Consider the following 25,188-nt stretch of genomic DNA (forward strand, 5'->3'; position numbering starts at 1 on the left):
TCTTTTTATAATATTTTTATTGTAGCAACTTAATATTAAATATTAATGAGGAAACACATAACTTTATGTATTTTTAATAATTAGCTCGAAAATAAAATGCTTAGCTTTTATGATTTTTGCTTTTATTACATGTGCTAATTGTTATATGAATCATATATTTACCTATTATGCTATTAAAATTTTGTCTTGTGCTTTTGCATTTACAAATTTGGTTATCAAATGATACAAATGGGCAAAACAAGTAAGGACTTATGGCCCTCCACCCCTGAAGTTTAGAACTAACTGTGTGAACCCCTGACTGTTAATTCTAACTGTGTGAACCCCTGACTGTTGATTCTAAACGCATGAGTATTGAAGAGGGATGTGAAAGTTGAGGGGGGAAAACTTTTCTTCAAATTATTGTAGTTTGAAAGAGAAAATATGTACAATTCCATGCAGTTATTTATTCATTATGATTATTAATTTTTTCAAACTAGTTTTAGTCCCTATTTTTAACTTTAACACAATTCTGTATAACATTTTCTCCTACTTAATCATGTTGCAAGAAACCTGTTTTTTAAAGACGTCTGATTCCGAAGAACTGCAAATATAAATTCAAAAAGGGTGGGGGGGGGGGGGACTCTCTGATACTAAACTCAAAGGACAGTTTTAAGTCTTATCACATTCTTTAATATTTTAGGCTATGAAGCTGCAACTTTTGGATACAAAAATGAAAGAAGCAGGGCAGAACTTTTAATTCCTGAGGCTGAAAAACCCGTGCTGAGTCAACAAGTGGACATATCATTTTTCTTGAGGACTAGAAACACAACTGGACTTGCTTTCTATTTGGGCTCCAGACTGGATGGTTCAAGCAACTGTAGTGAACAGGAAAGTGGCTCATTCATGCTTGCTAGGTTGGTGGATGCCACGCTGCAAATCATCATAAGGCAGCAAAATAGTGATATAGCAGAACTGACACATTTCAAAACCTTGAATGATGGAAATTATCATTTTATTCAAGTAAGATAACAGTTCATTCATTTTATATTATGAGGCACAAATTATTTTTTCTAAATTGTTGTGTTTCAGCATATGGGAAAACACCTGATGTGCTTTTCTGCTGACTGTGTACCACTTTCGTGTATATAGAAATTTGTAGAAATGATCTATATTATTTGGAACATTATATTTTTCCTTTTTATGTTAATTTTGCCCTTTTGGAAAGTTTTACTATTAGTTTGCGTTCTGTGGAAAATTTGCATACAAAAAGAAGCATTTGCACCCTTTAACCAAGCCTTTCATTGAGAGAAACCACTAAAATCTGTGGAAGAAGATAAAAAAAGAATTGAAAAAAGGCAGGAAATTGTCTTACCAATTATTCATTCGTTTATAAATTTTTGTATTGTTGAGTTGTAAAACTTGATTCTCCATTTGAAATTCAAAAAAAAAAAAAAAAAAAAAATTAAAAGGGCTGTTGGCAACTATGGTTTGTCTCACTGCCATCAATCAAGATTCTGCAGCCAATGACATTTGCTTTGTATTTTAAATGATGTCTGGTGATCAATGAAGGTCTTGATTGTAAATGTATTTATGATCTTAACCCAAGTGTAATTGCGTCTCTTTATATTATGTTAGTGCTCATGTTTCGGTATTTTTCTTTTTCATTACCTTATTATCTTCAGAAAATAATTATTCAGTGTTGTTAAAGTGTTTTTTACTAAGCAGTTAATATACGAGGCGTATCCGGAAAGTAAGTACCGTTTTGAAAAAAAATCTATAAAAAATTTTTTTTTAAAGATTATTTAATGTTTACATGAAACATCATACCTTAAATTATTTTTCAACATAGTTTCCACCATTGTTGAGGCACTTGTCGTATCGACTCACCAGCTTATTTATACCTGCCTCAAAGAAACTTGCCGCCAATGAAGAGAGCCATAAATTTACAGCGTTTTTTGCGTCGTCATCACAAGCAAAGCGCCTACCTCCAAGTTCTCGTTTCATGTGCAGGAACAAGTGGAAATCAGACGGTGCCAAGTCTGGGCTGTACGGCGGGTGATTAAACTGCTCCCAACCGAAGTGTTCAATTAGTCTTTGAGTGTCACGAGCGGTATGGGGCCGAGCATTGTCATGCAGCAACACAATTCCTTCACTGAGCATTCCTCTACGTTTGCATTCAAAAACCGGATCACAGAACGAATTTCACAGTCGGCGGGATCATCAATTTTTTTTAAACATTATATACGGCCACAGTAAACGCAAAACACAAGACAAATCAACCGTAATGGCACGAGTTTGTAGCCGATGAACAGAGGAAACAAGTACGCATGCACTAAGCGCCGACAGCAGCGCTGCAGCGGCATTAGAACGAAACGGTACTTACTTTCCGGATACGCCTCGTATTTTGATTTTAAGTCAGTAAGACCTATAAACATTAACTTAACCTGACTTTTATAAAGGTGGTGCTAAAAATTTTCCAATACTTCTTTGGTTAGCCAGTTTAATAATTATTTTGGTTGCAATTCGATACAATAGCTATTGTTCACATTAAAGTAATATTTGTCATTAAATTTCAAAAAAATGTTAATGTTTATATGGATTTTGTACAGGTGAAACACAACAGCTCTTCATTAATTCTCAGCATAGATGGTGACATCATGGAGAAAAACCTTGTTTCTTTAATATGCATGGAAGTTCTCTACATAGGTAGCATTCCTGAACCAACCAGACAGAAAAGACAAATTGCTTTTCATTCCCGTCACCAAATCGACTTTTTGCTTCAAGATGACATCCCATTTTTCAAAGGTGTTATTCAAGATTTTAGGGTGAGTAAATTTCCTGTTTTTTTTTTTTTTTCATTCATTAAGATTTGGTTAGTTTCACTATTATTTGTAGCTTCATATTGTTCTTTCTTTTACTGGTACATTTTTATGCCGAAATGTTATTACTTGTTTCCATTACCTTACCATTATTATTATTATTCAAGACCTCCTGAAACAAGTTGTAATATTGTCATACTATATATGTATAGTTTCTATTTCATTTTTGGTTCACTTTTTAGCTTTTGAGTATCTATAGTTCAATGTGAAATAGTTTAAAATATATTTACTTAATCCATCGTCTTAGAAAAACTTTTAAAAATTTCTAGTGGAGCAGAATGTAATTGGGTGTCTTCGAAATTGTGCTGTAGAAATGAAAAATTTTTTTTTTTTTGGAAGTTATGGATTTAAATTTAAGACATATTATCACTTCTTTTTCAAAAAAATCACATGAAGTTAAGTTTTTTAACAAAAATTAGTTTTGTCACTCTCAGTGTTCCATGACTTCAACACTTTTGCTGCCGCTAAATTAACTGCATGTCAATACTATCAGACACACTAAATGAACAATAAAAGCTGAGGATTAGAAAATCTTTATCATCACACACCGACCCAAGATCAACAGCGAATGTATTAATGATAGCATTGGTAAATAAGGTTTGTAGCAGGTTTCTCCAGCCTACGACCCACAGGATGCTTACTAACTGAAAACATATATATTGTTTATTTGATAATATATTTCTTTTTAAGCATTTTTTAAAAGAAATCTAAGCCGAAAAAAATCTCAAAAACCACAGAAAGCATGATAATACTCAGAGGGCGGCAGGAAGGGGCAACTGCCTCTCCCTAGAGTAAAGCTTTCACTTTCCTCTCGAAAGTCACCAAGAATAGTTCAAATATGCATTTTTGAGACTTCAATTTCAAAAAATTTATGGAGATTAGTCGCTTTCCTGTTCTTTTCCCCTCTTTTGACCCAAAATAACTAAACGATCTGAACTGAAATATTGTTGGATTGTTGTCCAGCCTTGCCCCCAAAAATTTATAATGTGGCTCTTGAGCAAAAAAGGTTGGAGACGTCTGGTTTATATAATATATGCACAGATGCCAAATGGAGTTCTACAAAACATTTAAAAATAAGTCTCATATATATATATATATATATATATATATATAGTAAAGTGTGTAGTTTCACATACACGGGTAGCACAGAAAAAGTGTATGTAACAAAAAGATAAACAAAAATAACAACAACAAAAATGAACATGGAACGTTAAAAAAATAAACTAGGAACATTGAAAACAAGAATTGATGAAATCATGGGTATTAAACTGCTGCTACGTTTACGAAGAGCTGGAGCAGCTGGCATATTAAATATTCTGCAAGGTTTCTGTGCGGGTCAGTATCATACATGCAGCAAAATTGATTAGAAGTAAAAGTATATGTATTTGAATTTACGAACTAATATGTGTAGCTACTTATTAGTATTATAAGTAGCTACACATATTAGTTCGTAAATTCAAATACATATACTTTTACTTCTAATCAATTTTGCTGCATGTATGATACTGACCCGCACAGAAACCTTGCAGAATATTTAATATGCCAGCTGCTCCAGCTCTTCGTAAACGTAGCAGCAGTTTAATACCCATGATTTCATCAATTCTTGTTTTCAATGTTCCTAGTTTATTTTTTTAACGTTCCATGTTCATTTTTGTTGTTGTTATTTTTGTTTATCTTTTTGTTACATACACTTTTTCTGTGCTACCCGTGTATGTGAAACTACACACTTTACTATATTTTCAATACATTTAACTACTTTAGCTGCAACATTGCGCTGTTTAAATGTAGAATATTTTATATCAATTTTGATCATTATATATATATATATATATATATATATATATATATATATATAGTGAGTAATTGTTTAATTAAAGATCTAAGTTGTCTGACTCAATTTTATTACTCTTCAACAGTTTTTCGAAATCTAAACCATCAGTCAGAAGATATCTTAGCTAATTCATAATATCTGACAAGTTTTCTTTGACTTGTCTTATTTCTTATCAGTACCATGCAAATAATTATTTGAAAAATTCTTTTGTCAGATAAATGATAAGGAAGTTGTATTTTACAACCTTGATGCTGTAGATGAAGGTTTCCCCGAAGAGTTTGGGAAAGTTCAGTTCACAGATAGTGTTCAGCGATCAGTGGTCAGTGATGATCCTTGCAATGCAAATGCCATAAGTCCATGTCTTCATGAATCAAAGTGTCAGGACACGTGGAATGATTATGTGTAAGTTAATTACTGTATTTAATGTTTTAAGGATTAAAAATTTTTCCCTAATGTCTATTTATATAAATGTATTTATACTTAAATATATGTGTGTGTACAAAGAGAATGTTTTAAAATTCAGTATGGTTGCTGTCAAAGTATTGTTGAAAGTCTAGTGCAGAGAGATAAAGCAACTCTGATGAAACAAAGTATTGTGAAAATTCTGCATTTATGGGAACCAAACATGCAGACAAATTGATTAACGCCAATAAGAAATGCTAATTTTTATTAGTTTTTATTTTTTACAGACATTTAGGTCCTTTTTCGTCAAAAACATTCTCTTATAGATAGATCTATGATATACATATATGATAAACCTTAAAACTTTAAAATAAGTTTTTAATGATTTTATTCATTTTACAAACTCTGTAAGATAATAATGATGCATAAGAAGGGAGTCTTATAAGTTGATACAGTTAAGTTCAGTGTGTGTGTCAGCCATTTTTTGGCCATTAGAGAAGTTATTCTCGCTTTTCTCATTGATAGCATTAAATTCACCTGAATATTCAAGCAAATTACATGGAATTGTATAGTTTTTGCTCTTTACATTTAGGGTAACGCCACCAGTAACAGACAAGGGTCCATTAACAGAAAGGCCTAAGTTTGGATTTAAATAATTAGAATTTTAGGTGGTTAAAACTGATGTTGCTGCGACCCATGAATATGGTGCAACCACTTGCTGTTATCAGAGTGAATTTTAGAGCCAGTGGGTATTTACAAGGCAGTGGTTGAAGGTTATATGAGTAGCCACCACGAGGTCTGCCGGTGCTTCATGTTCATTTGAATTGGATAAGGTTTTGATCTAAACATGAAGTTTTGTACATTTTGAAGAGAAAAGGGGAATTCTGGCCATTACTCATCTGATCTTTATTCTATCTGTAACTGGGTATCGTCAGAATTGTCGGTGTCAAGAACTTTTTTTGAAATTGAGCAAATAAAAAATAAATCTACCTAATTTAGAGGACTTGAAGCAGCCAGACAGTAGATAAGATGTAGTTTCATCAGAGAAAAAGTTTTAAAAGTCTAAATACAATAAAAGTCTCAGAAAATTGACTTAGCCTGAGAGCGATGTCTTAAGCATGTCTGTTACTCTGGTGCCGTTACCCTACTTTTATCCTCTGTCATATGAGACCTCAAATTTAATTCTTAAAATTATTTACTTATTTTTTGACAAATATTTGATTGTGACTCATGCATTTCAAAAAAGAACTTGGTCCAAGGATACCTATATAGGGGGCAAGGGGGGCTCGAGCCCCCCTCCCCCTTTGAAATTAGAACTTCTGTGCTTTTAGTACTTTTTTCTTTGCAAAAATGTAAAAACATTTCTTCTCCAGCCATTAATGAATAAGTTATTAAAAATGTCAAATTTTAATGACTCTAATATGTCCTGAAATCAGTTTCCATGGGGAAAATATCCAGCTAAACCACAGGGAAAATATTTTCGCCCCCATTTGCAACTTTGCATATGGGCGCCCATGACTTGGTCATGTTCTCAAACTCTTAGAAGAATACCATTCAGTTGTGCAGTAAGAAATTACTTTCTGTGTGGGGTTTTTGGCCATGATCACCCTTATATGCAGGAATGGATGCAAAGAGAGGGTCATGGGAGTCATGAACTCTCTAAACGGCAGACGCTATTATGCATCGACACTGTGTTCAAACATTTCCTGAATAAAATGTAAGCAATTGCAGTAATCTTTTGAATTCATTGAAACAGTTTTAAATAAACATTTGAAATATTTTCTTCTTTTATGTTCAGTGCTCTTTGGCCTGTTGCTTTCTTCCTTTTAGCTTAATCTTTACAATTGTATTTGCAGCTGTATTTGTCCTGATGATTATAGAGGCAAGAATTGTGAAGAAATGAAACCGTGTGCTCTACACTCTTGTCCAAGTGATTCTGAATGTAGAAATCTTGAAAATGGTTTTGAATGTAAGTTTGATATCAAAATGAATTAGGACTTCATTTTTCACACATCATGCTATTCTTGTTTCCAGAAAAGTTTCAGAATGTCACTGTAATGCTTTCTGTAAGAAAAATAGAATTTAAGGGAGTATTTCCAAAGCTAAAGAAATTTTAAATTCTTGTTTATTTATTCTTGAAATATATTTTCAATTATTTATGAATCAATTTTAATCAAATTTCTTAATTTAAAAGATAAGCTTTTTCTGCTTCATGGTACCTATTTTGTCTTAGATTTTTGTACTGATTATTTTCATTGCGCTCATGCAAGGTGGCTACAACTTGGTCCTCACATACAGAATATATTTTAAAAATTTCTCTAGTTTAAATGTGTTTTTTAAAATCCTATTACACTTATAGGGCATAGGAAATTTTTTGATTTCTGCGGCTCTGTTGCACCCTCAGAACAAACCTTTAAGATTGCGGGGCCCAATTGGAGAATTCTGACAGGGCCCTTTTCAAAATAATTGCATTTAATTTGAGACACAAGAACAAAATGAGAATAAATTTAAAAAGTGTTAGACAAGTTTAACATTGAGAAATTCTTGTTGCGCAATTTAGTGCGTTGACAGAAAAGTTATATGCCAAATGCTACAAGACCTAAAAATGAAATTTAAACTGTCTTTGGTAGCGTCAGCAATAGGACAGACCTGGGAGGTCGGAAGACCTCCCCACAAAAATTTTATAAATAAGTCTTAAAAACCCAGTTTTAGTCGGGAGAAGGGAGATTAGTTCAAACTCCTCTACCAGAAGAATTTTGAAAACTGACGCCAAAATAGCAAATTTAGGCAATTTTTGGTAAAACTAAAGTAAAGGGGATTCTCGACTAAATTATTTCAAAACTGAAGTGAAATTTAAGCTAGCTTTGGCAGCGTTAGGGGACCCAATGACCCTCCCAATTTTTTCCTTAAAAAGTTTTTAATGTAATTAAGTATTTGATTTATAGCAATTCAAAAAAGAAATGTTTTTAAGTTATGTTGTTATTGTTTGTCGCTAAAAAGGTATATTTTTCCAATAATTTACACAAAACAATAAATAACATACGTTAAAAATGATGTAAAAGTAATTTGAACAAAATAGAAAGTTGGCATTGATTCATCATTCTCACTTACTGGCTGCATAATTTTCATTAAAATTGTAACTCACTGTTAATGAATTGTGACGTTTGATTCTAGTTTATGTATCAATGAAAAATCATTTCTAATTTCCTTAATAACAAGAGACAGTATAGTTTTTTATTCAACCTTTTTTAAATATTAAAATATGTATTTTTCCTCACCAATAGGTGTTGCAAGTGCAGCATTTAATGGAAAACAAAGTGGAATACACTATCAAGTTCAAAATGTCAACAGCAATATAACAAATATCACATTTTCTTTCCGTTCAATGAGCAACGGAACTGTTTTGTGGTTAGAAAATACTCGAAAATTGGACTTTAACCATTTTCTACACATTGAAATACTTTCTGGAACACTGAAAGTAAAGTGGGATCTAGGCCCCTCTTTTGATAACCTTTCTTTGCACAAAACAGTCAGCCAGAAGTTTGATGCTAAAGGGGAGTGGCAACAGGTTGAATTATGGTTCGATGAAAATCTCGTTCACTTGAAAGTTTCAGACAATCCCGAAAATTTATCGGAAGATAACTACTCCACCGGCCTTACCGAACTTTTGAATGGAGGTGCTGATGTTTATTTGGGATACAGACCAGGATTTTTTAACAACTTCAAGGGATGTCTGAATGATGTTCGAATAGGTGGACACCTGTTATCATTTTTTAATGAATCTGTCTTTCAAAATAATGACAACCCATTCAAACTCGCCAATAAAGATATTGATTTGGGATGCATACTCTGCTGGGATGATGATTGTGAACAAGGTACTTGCTTGAATAGCTCCAGTTCCTATGATTGTGATTGTTATAATGGATATGAAGGGCAATTCTGTGATATAGATATGTGTGTTAATAAAAGCCCATGCAAGAATGAAGGAGTGTGTTACCATGATCCTATGAATAGTGGATTGAAATGCACTTGCCCAAAAGAGTACACTGGCTCAAGGTAAGTCAATATAAGTATCAGCTACAGGGTGTCCGAAAAGTCTTTGACACATAAAAATGCTTAGAAAAGAAACAGATTGTCGTATCACTATATTGTTTGTTCCATAATACCTCACAGGTTCAAGAATTCTCGAAGACATCAGAAAAAAGTTTAACTATAAATAACTTCTGTGACAACTGTAAAGTTACAGTAAGAAAAACAAACGTCATGTGAGGTGTTTAATCATTTTATTAAACAGAAAGCAATATCTTTCATTACTAAGGTTTAATATAAGCACCATTTGCAGACATCTGAACTTGAGTACCGTTTAGATTGTGGTTCGAACAACATACAGTGCACACTTTGAACTCTGGTAATGAATGGTATTGCTTTCTTAGATAAAAATGGAACAGTGTTTAAAAGCACAAAAAGGATAAAAAGTTTTTAAAACTCAGACATGTTTTGGAGGCAATAGCTGCCTTCCTCAGTGCTAAATGGACAAATGGATGAATCAAGGTCAAGGGAGAGGTTAAATGCGTAACCGGAAAAACATTGACCAATCAGCTATCAGCGAGTGCTGAGGCAAAATATGACGTATTCTAACATGTAAGATTGAATAAGATTGGAGAAAAATGCGAAGCAGCAAAAGATTCATTGCAAAGATTATTTAAGTTTTTATGAATGTAAAAGGATTCCAGAAAATCTAATTCACCTACTGTAGTAGGTCTGCAAATGAACTTGGCTTCCAAAAAGAGAAAATTGTTCCCTGTGTCCCAAGAATGTTTAGCGATTGAAGATTTGTTCAGTTCCTGTTTTTTAACAAAGGTTTTCATGTTCTTTCAAACAAAATTTAAGTGAACGCCTTGTCTGTCCCACGTAACCGATATTACATTGACAAGGAATGTGATATATGCCCCACTGATCAAGTGGTTGGATTGGGTCCTTCAGTTTGGAAAAAGAAAGTTTATTTATGGGTCTGTAAATTACGCATGTTAGAATACGTCTTTTTTTGCCTCAGCACTCGCTGATAGCTGATTGGTCAATGTTTTTCCGGTTACGCATTAAAACTCTTTCTTGACCTTGATTCATCCATTTGTTCATTTCGCACTGAGGAAAGAGGCTATTGCCTCCGAAACCTGCCTGCGTTTTAAAAACTTTTTATCCTTTTTGTGCTTTTAAACGTTGTTCCATTTTTATCTAATTTACCTTGCACAAAGCTATCGCTTTTCAATCGGTATTCCTTTCTGTTTGATTCAACACCTCACATGATGTTTGTTTTTTCTTGCTGTGGCGGTACAGTCATCATGCCAAGTTATTTATAATTGCTTCTCCCCCCCCCCTCCCATAACGATACCATAAATAAAGTCTTTTTCCGCGACAAATACTTGTGCTGCCATCTAGTAATAGAACAACAAGTTAAGTTCTAGCTTATTATAGTTGATTGCAAAATTAGCGGAAAAAATATTGACTGGAATTTTGTTAAAACTATTTTTTGAGTACGAAAGTGGTTAAGTAAGGATGAAAACTTTTTATCCTTTCTGCAGCGAAGAGGGGATTAATTCTGTTTAAATCAATGAAATTTGCTAACTGCACAAGTTCGTTAGAGATTTTTATGAGTCATTACAAAAGTAATGTAAAAAATATGACATTTAATGCAGTTGTATAGATCATTTGAAGAGCCCTAAAAAGATGTAATAGATAAAATAAAGCTTGCGATATAAGTTATTTTGTTTTCAGCGGAGACGGGAGGGGGGATTAACGAGATTGAAAAGAAATGTAAAATGAAAATAAAGGATTTTTTTTTTTTTTTTTGCCTTTTCATTTCTTTTTTACAGTTAGAAATTTTTGAAACAAATCATAAAAATGAAAACAATTGTATTTTATATTGTTCGTGGACTAAATTTAAAACAATGACACAGGTATGAAAATTATCAAACGTTGTAAAATGATCAAAAGAAAAGAAAAGAAAAATCAGTAGCACAACAAAAATTAATTTCATGATAATTCAAAATTTTCTCACTACAGTGATTCAAAAATTAATATTAATAACCCTATAAGGAAAATACGGCAAAAATTTAAATGAACAAATAAGTTTTACTAAAAAGCATAACTTTTAGTAAAATAAAAAGTTTGATATTTTTCCTGAAATCAAAACAGAAAATGGATGAATTAAATATAAAATAGCAAATTTGCTAAACTCGTATGGAAGTGTTTCGGGGTTAAAAGTAACTCCTTTTTCCTTTCAAGAAAAATGTCAGCTTGCAGATTAAAAAACTCTACCTTAGTCCATTGTCTCTGCTCACGTCTTTTCTGCAGTAAAATAATAATAAAAAAGTTCCCCCATGACTTCAAAACATGTGTCAGCGAGTTTTTACCAATTTATACTTGAAAAAAAAAAAATCTTTTGTTGATACATTTTAGTAAGTTCTTATTTTTCACTAAACCATCAGTGAGCACAAATAATGCCTCAGTATCAAAAATAAATAATAGAAATTATAACACACCGAAATGAAAAAAATGCCTGAAACATAATTAAACAAATAAGTTTTGCTAATAAGTATTACTTTTAGACATGTAAATATTATAACGAAGCAAAGTTTCAAAATTTTCTGCAAAGTAAAAATAATTAAGCAAAGTAAGAGAAAAAGCATAAATCTGCTAAAACTCTCGGGCACGTGTTTCGTGGTTACAAGGAACCGCTTTTTCCTTGCAAAATAGATATGAGCCCATGAATTTAGACTCGTGGCCAAAAAGCGATTCCCCCCCCCTTCTTTTGTAAGTTTAGCTGAAGTTCCTTTTGTCTGATTCCCCCTCCCCGTTCCCTTTTCTGTGCATCATGCGAAAACCAAAAAACACAATTTTCTTTTCGCATGTTTCAAGGGTTCCCTTTTCATTTAAATCATTTTCTTCAATCACCTTACATAATCATTGAAAAATTCCTGAAGAGATCATTCAATGCAAATATTTTTTCCTTTCGATGTATCCCAAACCCACTCCCTTACCCTGAAGTTTATTGTTGAAAATCGTTGTTTTTTCTTCTATTTTTGTTTTTAAATGAATAATCACCTACAATGTTTTCTTTTTCTTTGTATTATTAGTTTTATCTGCGCTATTTTTTTCCCCCTTATGGTTTCGTGGTGCGCATTGCCCTTTGACCAATCAGCACAGTGCATTTCTGCTGAACTTTACTTTAGCGGGAATATTCCTCGTAACTCCGAAACACGTGTCCGAGAGTTTTAGTAGATTTTTTTTTTTATTTATTTATTTTTTTTACTTTGCTTAATTGCTTTTCTTTTCAGAAAATTTTCAAGCTTTGCTTCGTTATGATATTTGCATATCCGAAAGTAATGCTTTTTAGCAAAACTTATTTGTTTAATTTTATTTCAGGCATTTTTTCTTTTCAGTGTGTTATTATTTCTCTTACTTATTTTCGATACTGTGGCACTCCTTCATTCTCTTTGAGCTAACTAATAGTTTAGTGGAAAATAAATACTTAAAAATACCAAGTTTTTTTCCCCCAAGTATAAATTTGCAAAATCACGCTGACACGTGTTTTGGAGTCATAGGGAACTCTTTTTTCAATGCAGAAAAGATGTTAGCTTGTTTATGTACAGACAATCAACTGAGGTGAAGTTTTTAAATCCTCAAGCTCACATCTGTTTTGAAAGGAAAAAGGAGTTCCTTGTAACCCCGAAACACGTGCCAACGAGTTTTTGCAATGTTTTGTCATTTTGTATTTATTTATTCATTTGTTTTCGTTTTTGCTTCAAGGCTGATTTTCAAACTTTTTATTTTTCATGACACATTACTAAAAGTTATGTTTTTTAGCAAAATTTATTTGTTTAGTTACATTTCAGGTATTTTTCTTCTTTTCAATGCGTTATTGTTTTTATTATTTATTTTGATACTGAGACATTTTCATTCACTTTCAGCTCACTAATAGTTAAGTGGAAAAAAAGGACTAAAGTGTACATGTAAAAGTTTGTTTCTTTTTTTTTTTTTTTTTCAAGAATTAATTTGCAAAAACACGCTGACACGCGTTTTGAACTCAAGGGGAATACTTTTTTTATTATTTCATTGCAGAAAAGATGTGAGCTGAGACAATCGACTGATGTCGAGTTTTAAAATCCGCAAGCTCACATGGGGTTCCTTGTAACCCCGAAATACATCCATACAAGCTTTTGCAAATTTATATCTTTTTATATTTATTACTTTATTCATTTTCGCTTTCAGGAGAAAGTGTCAAACTTTTTATTTTCATGATAAAAGCATAACATCACTAAAAGTTATGTTTTTTAGTAAAACTGATTTATTCATTTATGTTTCCACCGTCTTTTCCTAAAAAAAAGGGGGGGGGGTTACTAATGTCAATTTTTGAGTAGTGTAGTAAGAAATGTTTGAATCATCAAGAAATAAATTCTTATTGTGTTATGGATTTTTGTTGATCATTTACAACATTTGATATTTTTCATAGCCGAGTCCTTATTTTTATTCTAGCTTATGAACAATCTAAAATATGATTATTTTCATTTAATGTATAAGATGTTTTCTTCGCATACGATTTATTTCTATAATTGTTAAATATAAAAATTAGTAAAAAGGCAAAAAAAAAAAAAAGGTGAAAAATTTGCATTCATTTTTATTTTCCATTTTTATCACTTTTCAATATCGTTAATCCCCCCCCCCCCCCCCCCGCTGAACACAACACAATTTGGATCGAAAGCTTTATTTCATCTTTCGGGTTCGAAAAATAATCTTTATAACTGTATTTTATGTCATATTTTTTAGTGATTTTTGGATAACTTGTACAGATAGCAAATTGTATTATTTTAAACTAAATTCCTCCTCCCTTCTCTGAAAAAAAAAAAAGAAAAAGCTTTCTTCCTCAATTTTCGTGTTCAAAAAACAGTTACAGCAAAATTTCCGTCAATAATTTTTCGTTAATTTCGCAGTCAACTGTAACAATGTAAAAGTTAACTTGTTAACGTATCACTAGATGGCAGCACTCAACGTACGGAAAAAGACTTTATTTATGGTATCGTCTCCCATACAATGTAAACAAAAAATTCTTTGAGACTGGAGTATCGTGGTGCAAACCACACATTCATTCGACTATTTGTTGCTTTTCTATAAATTTTTTAAATGTGTTAAACAGTTTTCGGACACCCTGTACAAGTTAGTAATTAATGTCACTCTGTACCCCTCATTTTAAAATCAAATTTAGAAAAATAATGTTAGACTGGTAATCAAAGAAATGTGATACTGCATGCCTGCTCAAAAGATTATTAGCTAGTGAATGATCTATAAGGGAAAAGTAATAAAAAATAGCAACATAGCATAGTGTTGAATTTTGGACCTGAAGTGCTGCAGTATGTGTATATGAGTTGACATGCTGACCTTGTTAATTATTGAAATCAGAACCATTGTCTCACAAATTTATGCAAAAAAGAAAAAAAAAGAGAAATTCCTAGTTTTAATGGATAGCTCAATAAAGCTTGGTTTCATTCAATATAATTCTGTAAAGATTGAATAGTTCAATAAATTTCTGTAAAGATTGAATAGTTCAATAAAGCTTGAAATCCTAAACATTAAGAACAAAATGTTTTTGGTGAAAATGTTATATCTCTTTGGGCTCAGCAGATTAAGTAGTAGTTGTAGTGGCATTACAAAATCTCTTGTTAAACAGGCATACATTTTGCTTAGGCGCTTGCCTAGTATCTATCAAAATTTCAAATGAAATCTTTTGAGGTATCATTTTTTGTAATAACGTGAAAACGGGATAATTAGAACCTTGTTATTAATTAATAAACTAGTAAAAACAGGGAGAAATCATGTTACTACTAATTATAATAGTCCCTAAAATGTAATATTATTTCTACTATCAAAATTGACCAACTATTATGTCAGATAGGTATGCTCAGGGAAATATTAGATGCAGCAAGGTTTGACTATGGCAATCTACAAAAAAATCTTTTCTTTTAGCTCATCGAATAAAATTAACTAAAAATCAATAAAAAATGTGTTGTCTATTTTAAATAGGGTAAAATAATCTAAATGTTGCCTTTTTTTTTTTTTTTTTAAACTTTGCTAGAATCTTGAATGTAGGAGGTATAGTTATAGGTTTAACGTTTCAAAAAATGTGACTAGTTTTTGAACATTTTTAAAAAGTTGTTTGATTGCCTTAAACAACTTTACTGAAAAAATGATGGTTTGTACTTCTTGAAAAAAAAAATTTTTTTTTTCAGGATTGCTTGGCCTGCCTCAAAAATAAAAGTCGTGTTGAGTGATGTATGTTCAACAGTCAGGTTAACATAAAGAGAAAAAAAAGTAAAATTCCCTTTCAACCCATAGAAAAGGGCCTGGCTCAAAATTTAAATTTAGACCTCTTTGGATTTTTTTTTAACTTCTAAAAGTTAAGTCATTGTTACAAATAGGCGTAAACATTCCGTTTCAAGTATTTTCTAGCAAAAACCATCAGATAGGAAGGAAGGTTTGTCCCCTTCCCATTGGAGCCAGAAAAAACCTATGTAAATTCCTGATCATCAAAGAACCTGTCCCTCTGTGCCAATTCTGTCAAAGGTCCGCGGTAAACTGTGGATTCACACAAAGAGACCTCTCAGTGGGGTGTTTTAGCTCCCCCCCCTCTCCTCTCTATCTAGGGAGATGAAAATTCTCCTACAACAATTTCTAAGCATCAAAGAAATTCTGTGCCAAATTTGGCAAAGATCCGATGAAAACTGCGTTTGTATAAGGAAATAAGGGGTTGCCTCCCCCCCTCCCATAGCTGGACAAGAACTACTCTATGTGAATATCTGAGCATCAAAGGACCCCGTCTAAAATTGGGCAAAATATCTGACGTACACTGAACTTGTATAAGGAACACATGCATACAAATTAATGATCAAAAGATATGCTGCAAGAAAAAGCATACTGTATAAAACTCAAAAAAAAAAAAAAAAAAGACAAAATATTGAATAAAGGTTTTCTAAATTTTATAAACAGTGCCTTAGCTTTTGTTCTTCAATTATTGTGTTTTAAATTATTTATTACTTTCTTCACTCTAGATGTGAGGAAATGAATTTATGTCATCCAATGCCTTGTAAGAATGGTGGAACTTGTAATCAAGACGGCAACCAGTATAAATGTGCCTGTACAGATTTGTATGAAGGAATGGATTGTAGTGAACCTGTAAGTGATATTTTGCTAAGTATTTTACTTGGAAAATGTCTTTTGTTTAACATCATGTGGCTAAAAAAAATTTCAATGTTGGCTAAAAAATGATTGAAGGAATGCCTACTACTGATTAACAAATAATTGTATTTTTATGTTAAATATTAGTGAAAAAAGATTTTTAAAATTTTAACTGTGGGGTTTTAAGTTTCCTTTATTTTATCTTTGTCAGAATTGAATTTTTATTGGTGTAAACAAATGAAAAAAAAAGAAAACATTTTTAAAATTTTGCTTTTAAAAATAATTAATTATTAAATTATTTAATTGTTTTAAAGATAAAAAATTTAAAAAAAAATATTTCCAGCTTAATGGTTTGCTATTCATAAGTACTTTTGCATCATTATTGCCGTAAGTTTGAAAATTCTTTTGTTTTAGAAAATCAATTTGCAATTAAATTTTTTAAAAATATTTTTAGTGATGAAATAATAGTATTTTTGACAACAGCCTAAAAATGAAAAGTAGAAGAATATAACTTTTTGCAATTGTTATACCTTGCCAAATATTATAATTGCCTTGCAATTAAAATTTCATGAAATTATTTTGAACTTATAATGTGATAAAATTTTCCTCATTTATGATTGCCGATTAATGTATAATTGATTTTTAGAAAATTTTGGACTGTAGTGTTGTACAGTGTAAACGTGGAAATTGCATAAATATCGACACATCAAGTGAAAGAAAGGTAATTATAATTTATTTATTTTTTGAAAGCGTTATTGTTTTTAAGTTTTGGGACATCTTTAAAAAAAAGCCAAGTTGAATCAGAGAGAGAGAGAGAGAGAGATTGTGACCTAATGGTTTCATGCAACCTTCTTGGGTTTTTAAAACATTCCTACCAGTCATTTACAATTTGCTTAAGGCAATTTGCAAAGGTATGTAGGTGGCAAAATTAAAAATTTGGTGATAACCAGAACAAAAGTTAGGGGAATCTCTCCTCTGTCCTGGGGCAAGAGATTGTACTAGTAACCCTGGTAGGTGCTGCTGTCAGGGGTCTGTCCAGGATTTTTCACAGGGTCCGTTTTTTGTGAAAAATCAATTAATTTTGTGAAAAATCTAATTAAAAAAAAGTTTTTTTTAGGTAAAAACGAAATTTAATTTTGAAATGGCGCAAACTGCATCATTGACACTTAATGTTGAGTGTTTTCCCTCTTTTCTGTTGTGAATATCATTTTTTAGTGTTTTTCGAGTATTGGGGTATGGGAGGGCGGCATCGCTATCTGGGAGATGGGCACCCCTCAAGTATCAATATTTATTTACCATTCTACATTATGTTAAATTATGCTAGAAATGTTATATGTATAGTATTTAAAATAATTGTAATAAAGAAATTCAGGCAGGGGTTCAGCATTTAACTTTTTGAACCAAGACATTGTTAAAAAGCACAGAATTTAGTTTAAAATTCATAAACTCCATGATTTTTAAAAAAAAAAAAAAATTTAATTGTTTACCTTTTAACAAAGCGTACAAAACATCAAAAATTCGAAAAATCAGATTCCCATTGCGGATTGCAAAGAGATCACAATCCTCAAACTGAAAACATCAAAAGTATAAAAACGGCTGGTAAAACAAATATTTCTGATAAAGTTATTTTCAGGGCTGGCAAGTTTCTGCCGGGGCAATTAAAACCACTGGTAGAAACCGGTTAAAACCGGCATGGCAAAAACCACTTTCTGCCACATTTGCGGCAGAAACTGGCAAAAACTCTCAAAATGACAAAAAAAAAAAAAATATTGACAGACAGTAGAGAATGCATGGAAAAAATAATTATTAACCGAAGTACAGTTTAATTTACAATATTATCACAAATTCAGAATCAAATGTTACGTTGTTTTGACCCTGCAGTAGCTTCTTGGAAAAGGTGGTTCCAAAAATCTAAATAGTTTCTCAATTTCATATGCACGAATGAGAAAACTTTAGAATATTCTTGCAACAGAAGAGCTAGCAGGCAATGCATCAAGGAACAAGCACTATTCATAAAACTTTCAAATTGTATATATTTTTTAAACTGGTCCATCATGTAGTAACTAGGGTAGTGGTAAAAATTCGACTGGAAAAAATGAGTTTCGAGAAGTGGGGCCAATTTGTTTTGCAAAGCTGTGATATTAAGTACAAAATCTAGATTAATATTAGGATGTAAAACTTGACTTTCTTCTTGAAGCACATGATAATTTCAATCACAAGCAACTTAGATGGAGCTTATTTGCGAGCAAATTAGAAACAGTAATGCCAGTTTAATTCTGTATGTCACTCTTCTATCCTAAGAACCTATATGATTTTCGTCCTTTGTTAGATTCATCGAAATATTACGAGCATCAGCAATTGAAAAGTTCCCTTTCTGAACTAAATCAAGGGCAATAGCATAACATTTTATTTTTTACAATGATGAAATGAAGTTTAATTTTTTAGTTTAAACAAATATCATTTAGTAATTACTTTAGTTTTTTAAGACAATTTTAAGTTTTTGCCAGTTTCTGCCGGTTTTAACCGGTTATAACCAGTTTTTGCCACTGGCACGGCAAAAACTAGTTTCTGCCGGCAGAAAGCCAACCCTGGTTATTTTAGAATTGCACTTTAGAGTCCTATGATAAACATATTGTAACAGATTCGGTGAGACTTTTAACTTTCTTGAAAGGATGACACAGTTCTTGATTAAAAACACAGAGAATTTATTTACACTATGTACAGGAAAGATCGTCAACAACTGCTAAATTAATCATCAGCAATTAAGTAAATATCACACCACACCGTAAACTCAACCGTTACACACGTATTTACTTCCAAATACGAAAAACAACACAGCGAAATGCCTCGCAGTAAACAGAGATAATACACTCTCAGTTCGAATTCTCAATCGAAACGGCTTATATACACACCGAAAAGAAATCTCTCAAATATTCCACACGCTTCTAGAAAAGAGTAGACTGTTATCAAATTTTATCAATGAACAAAAAGGAAATAGGGGGGGTCGTATACTTTAGCCATATGAAAAGGGGTTGTATATTCATTACGGGAAACTATTTACAGGTTACGTTACTACAATAATTACTATTTACAGGATTTGTAACAATATCATTAATGTCTGGACACAGTTGAATAAAAAAAAATATAATGAAAAATGAACCATCGATTCAGCATTTAAATTTTTGACTCGTAAAAGAAAATTGAATTCCGCTTTAAAAACTTAAAATAAGCGTTGTTACAAAAATAAAGAGACTTTTCATTTATTTGCATCCTAATAAAGCAAAGTTAGCTTAGAAAAAGAATAAAGTATGATTCTCATATCGATTTTAAAAAGATTGCGCTTTTCAAAATGTAGGCATCTAAAGAAAAAAACGAGAAATAAAAGAGTTTATTTAAAATTAATTATCCTTTTTAGCATTGAAAAATCAAACCCATATAACTTTCTCCCAAAATAACAATTAAACATCACCGGCCAGACACTAAGGCTAAGTGGCAAGGCTTAGTGGCGGTAAACAGTTAAACATTGGTAAACAGTTAAACATCTAACCCTATCTGAAGCGATCACATTCCCCCCTCCCCATCCCTACTATCCTTTGCAGTTCTAAGTTCATTTCGCTGTATATTATTGTTTATTAAATCATGAGCAGGGAGAAAAGTGCTTATGACTGACTTTTTTTCAGAGAAGTTTGCAACAACACCGCTGCATAAAACAAACAAGCAAAGTTATAAACCAAACTGACCTTCAGCTGCTGATTTCTTTCATAGAAACCAACAACAAGCATTATACTTATTTGGCCTTAGTAGTTATTTATCGCTTGCAGGAGCCAGGAGCACCGCACCCACCCACCACACCACCACGAGAGCAAGAGTGCAAGAGCACCTTTTTTTTTCTTTCCTTTTGCAAAATTAGCAGATTTTGTATAAGTTGATACCTCTAATTTAACTTTAAAAAAGGTTCCAAACATTATCCTTGGAAATATGCTGCGTTATTTTGATTTGCTCTTCCAATAAACAATTTGCGAAAGATCCATTTTTGTTTATCAGAATTTTGTGACGGGTCCGTTTTGGTTGGTCGGGTCCGTTTTGGTTGGTCGGGATTTTGTGAAAGGTCTGTTTTGGTTGGTCGGTCCAGATTTTGTGAAAGGTTTGTTTTGATTGATCCGATTTTTGTGAAGGGTCCGTTAACGGACCCAAATTTCCTCTGGCCAGAACCCTGGCTGTACAGCATGATTTTAAAAAAAAATCAATGAAAGCCTACATAGGAAGTTACCTTTGAACGTGTTTTACTTAAAACTTGAAAATGTTCACTTACATCCCTTTGCTTCTCATTGCCTCAAATGTAGTCATTTAGTACTATTGTGGTTATTGTTCATTAATGTTATTATGCTAAGTTTATGTGACATAAAGTTAAACTCTGTTAATACCAAAAGTCCACGAATTAATTTGTATCAACCGTTATTCGTAACAACCATGAATAAGTAATAATGAAAAATGAGGAAGGGCTTACATACACTTCAAAGGTATGGGGCCAACCTAGCCTGGCAGCATTAAATTGTGAAGGCTATGCAGATCCTAATCACGACATTATGATGCTGCCAGTTTAGGTTTGCCTCAACTTTAGTTATTACTGCTCATATGTGCATTGTAATAAAATTAGAAGTATATTCAGAAATAATTAACTTATTTCTTAAAATTGAATGCTTTTGGAACAGATGGAAAAAGGGAGATGATAATCAATAATTGCAGAACAGGTTGCGAATCTACAATAGAAAATAGCATTTTTACCTCTTGAGTAAATTGAAATGTCCACATGAATACAAGTGTAAGAGCTTTATTCCCTACAAAACCATATTAATAGTTTTTTCTCGACACACAGTGGACGTTCAACAACCTCAAAAAATAATGATCAGTTTCTTTTAAAAAGTACGTACAAAGCGTGACAGTTGTAATATAATTAAATAGCAAATCAAACTTAATGAACATAGTTTGTTTTAGCCGTGATTTCGTTTGAGATGTGGTCGTATTAAGAGTTCAGCTGTATTTGCATTAGTTATTGCTTAAAAATAGTATAGTAAATGCAGAACCCTTAGTATTCTGCTTCAACGCTTTTTTCTCAACTGCCAAATCTAGCATGGGTTTTCACTGCAAAAAGTTCCCTATCGCTAAGCTTGTATCTAATTAGAACATTAATACATTTTTACTATTTAATTATTCACTCAGTCTTGTTTTTGAAAGAAAATTGGAATTAGTAGTATTATTACCATTTTAATTTGACATCAATTGTCTAGAGCCTATAATTCTATGGCAACTGACAGACCACAGTCTGTGTCCAAAGTATGTGAGGTTAAAAGTTGCACCAGCAAAATGTTTTAAAAGTAATTGCATTAATAAACTAAATGGTTTCGCAAATACAGTGGAGCACCGTTTATACGTTTTTGAAGGGACTGTATGAAAAAAGCATACAAAGGGAAAAACATATAATAGATATACGTTAATGTGTATTGGACTCTGCAGGGTCCAATTTAAAAAAGGTATAATTGATAAAAAGTATAAAAAAATGTATAAACAGTGCTTCACTGTATCAATATCTTCTTAGCCAATTACCTTGATATTACATATATGACAGTGAAACTTTCTTTCAAAACCAAAATTTAAGAAAACCACTCCAGTACTGCTTTCACAGTGTACCTAAAGTTGCAAAAATTGGCTACTGCTCGGAAATATTATTTCTCTCTTTGAATACAAATATATATGTGCATTAGTTGCATTTCAAATTATTTTGTGAGTAAAATAAAATATCAACTTAAAAAATATATATATTGTCCGGACCTTACCTAAAATCCTCTGCCAAATGCCCTTCAGCTGTTCTGTTATAATAATTTGCAGATTGATGTGTAACCCGTCTTTAAAATCTTCTCTTTTCAGTTCAAATGCTTGTGCTTGGATGGATATGAAGGCATTTTGTGTAATGAAACCATCAATTTTTGTGCTAAATCCCCTTGCCAGAACAATGGAAGGTGCAGCCTTTATGAAGGGTCAGATTTTGCTTCCTATCATTGTCAGTGCCTGGATGGATTTGCCGGAGAGCATTGTGAGCTCAACATTGACGAGTGTGAGAACAGCCCTTGCAAATATGGGAAATGCATTGATGGGATTGGTGCCTTTAAATGTGAATGTTTTCCAGGTAAGAGATTTTTCTTGACACTAGGATGGCTGATGTTCCGTTTTCATAGAACGGCTGGAAACTCCAAATGACCTTTCTTTGAAGGAAGTTATAGATCTTGAATGAAAGTACATACAACGAAGTAAAGAAAATTATGTTAGTTCTAATATGAATTATAACTTTTGAAGTATAACTTGAATCATTTAGATCAAGGGTCTCCAACTTTTTTTGCTCAAGGCCACATAGTAAATATTTGGAGACAAGGCGGGCCAACAATTCAACATTATTTCAGTTCAGATGGTTTAGTTATCTTTGGTCAAATGAGGGGGGGGGGGACACTATCCTCCAGAAATTTTATGAGATTGAAGTCCAAAAAATGCAATTTTAAACTAACTTTGGTGACTTTATGGAGGAAAGTGAAAGTTTAGACTCTCCTCTTGGGAGAAGCAGTTGCCCCTTCCAGCCCCCTATGGCTGCTTAATAGATCATGCTTAATAGTGGTCTTTGAGATTTTCTTGAAATAGTTTTCTTCAAAAATGCGTAAAAATAAATATATTATCAAATTTAAAAAAAAGTTTTCAGTTAATGAGCTTCCAGCTGGGCCCGAAAAATCTGCTTGCGGAACTGTAGGTTGGAGAGCCCTGATTTTGATTAAGCAAATAAAAAATGTATTTCAAACTTTTTCATGTGTCCTAAGCTTAAATCAAATGAAAAAAAATGTGACTTATGCCATTAGAAAACGAGAATTTTTTTCTCTCTAAAGCTATGTGCCAACTATTTCTCTGGAAAACAAATGACTGAGTCACAACTTTTAAGCTCTTACTTGTTAACTTCAACTCCCCTTAACTGTATTAAATATGAAAAAACTAAATCTTTATATTCTTACATACTTATTTTAATGGGTTTGAATTAATATATAAAAGTTGGCCTTCAAACATTTTTAATGTCATGTAATGTTTATCATTCAATTTATAAAGTACAGTTGACTCCCACTACAACGCGATCCGACTTACGCGAAATGGCTATAACACGAATTTCTCAGGAGCAACGAATTTTAAAGCTAAAGCGAATTCCTCGCTTTTAACGCGAAAATATTTAGAAAGAAATCGTGATGCTAAGTTTCGGCTTTGTTGTAGCTTACTAAACACTGACTTCATGAATATGCTTTCATCCTTTCAGCACAACTAACTGCGCAAGTTCCCAAGTTGAATTTTTCATACGTATACAGTCGACTCCCGCTACAACGCGATTCGACTTATGCGAAATGGCTATAACACAAGTTTTTCTGCAGTGAAGAATTTTATAGTTAATACGAATCCCTCGCCAACAACACGAAAATTTTCGGCCGAAATTAGGAGATCAATTCATCCCTCTTTCTTATTCTTCCTCTTCTTCTGACGAGTTTCCTGAGGCGCATGCAATGTCAGGGGAAGACTGATAACAATCTAATTGCATAGCATAAGTCATCACCATCTTCATATTTTAAATTTTAAATATAATTACTGTACTTACTGTACAGTACTATTATAGTGCTGCATTTTATTATTACTTCATGCTATGGCATACCGAACTTGTTTTATTTTATCTCTCTCTCTCTCATAATTTTGTGCATCGTAACAATATTTTGTGTTGAATAATACAGATTAAATAAAATTACCGTAAAAAGTCACTTCTTTATGTAATAAATGGAAATGTATAGATAAGAACCAGTTCAAAACAGTTTGAGGGGTGTTTACAAACGCCTAAAATAACTAGGTATGTTTACAAAAAATTCGTAAACACATCCTTTTCCACAACGCGAAATTCCGACTTACGCGAGGGGGTCTTGGAACGCATGTCTCGCGTAAGTCGAGACTCGACTGTATTAAAACGTATGAAACATTGTTAATAAAAACTTTTTCATAAAATAATATGCTGTATGATTTTAACTATTGTTGGCAAGTGCGTATTTAAGGGGTGAGCCGAAGGGGCATGGGTCCCTGCCGTGAAATGAATTTAAAACTATTCATTCGGAATAAGGATTTGAATACTTTCAAACTTGCATCTGGAAAGTCTCATAATGTTTGGCTTTATCTCCTCCTGAAATAAATTCTTGTGTACCTGTTTGTGATGTAGTTAAAAAAATTTCCTGTGTAGGCACTACTTTACAGGTCTTTATAATTTTTGCATTGAAATATATATTTATAGTAACATTGGCACTATGGCTTAAAATCATAGGTTCATTACTGGTTATCCTTTTAATCCTAGTTGATTGTGACTTAGACTAATGTCATTATTTATTTACTGATTAATGTTAAAGTCTCTTGCAATTATTACCTTACAGACTAATTTTAGTTAAAATAACAATATTAGAAAGTATGCTTAAAGTTTTACTTTGGCAAGGCACAATCCCATTTTTTTTTTTTTTTTTTTTTTTTTGTAGGATACAAGGGAGAATTCTGTGAAGACAAAATTCGTCATTGTTCTGAAAAAAAGAATGTATGCTACAATGGAACCTGTGAAAATCTTCAGGAAGGATACCAATGCAACTGCAAAGAAAATTTCATTGGCACCCATTGCAGCGTGTACAATGAATGCCACGAGTCCAAGTGCAGCTATAGAGGATTTTGTCAGCCACTGATGGATGAATATGAGATAATATTTGTCCATCGTTGTGATTGCAGTGAAGGATATAGTGGAAGTGACTGCACCACAGAGGTAAGTTTTTT

At 32.4% G+C, this 25,188-nt stretch overlaps 1 protein-coding gene across 1 annotated transcript in view; it reads left to right on the forward strand.

The window, feature by feature from the left end:
• Nucleotides 1–25,188, forward strand: part of LOC129228270 (protein crumbs-like) — a 138,233-nt gene that overhangs the window by 108,133 nt on the left and 4,912 nt on the right. The window contains exons 13-21 of the mRNA XM_054862939.1: nucleotides 680–999; nucleotides 2,589–2,804; nucleotides 4,904–5,091; nucleotides 6,948–7,060; nucleotides 8,376–9,147; nucleotides 16,191–16,314; nucleotides 16,964–17,038; nucleotides 22,243–22,501; nucleotides 24,903–25,177. Coding sequence (XP_054718914.1) covers nucleotides 680–999; nucleotides 2,589–2,804; nucleotides 4,904–5,091; nucleotides 6,948–7,060; nucleotides 8,376–9,147; nucleotides 16,191–16,314; nucleotides 16,964–17,038; nucleotides 22,243–22,501; nucleotides 24,903–25,177 — 2,342 coding nt within the window. The remainder of the gene's footprint in view (nucleotides 1–679; nucleotides 1,000–2,588; nucleotides 2,805–4,903; nucleotides 5,092–6,947; nucleotides 7,061–8,375; nucleotides 9,148–16,190; nucleotides 16,315–16,963; nucleotides 17,039–22,242; nucleotides 22,502–24,902; nucleotides 25,178–25,188) is intronic.

Source organism: Uloborus diversus, chromosome 8, assembly GCF_026930045.1.
Source record: "Uloborus diversus isolate 005 chromosome 8, Udiv.v.3.1, whole genome shotgun sequence".
Taxonomy (NCBI): domain Eukaryota; kingdom Metazoa; phylum Arthropoda; class Arachnida; order Araneae; family Uloboridae; genus Uloborus; species Uloborus diversus.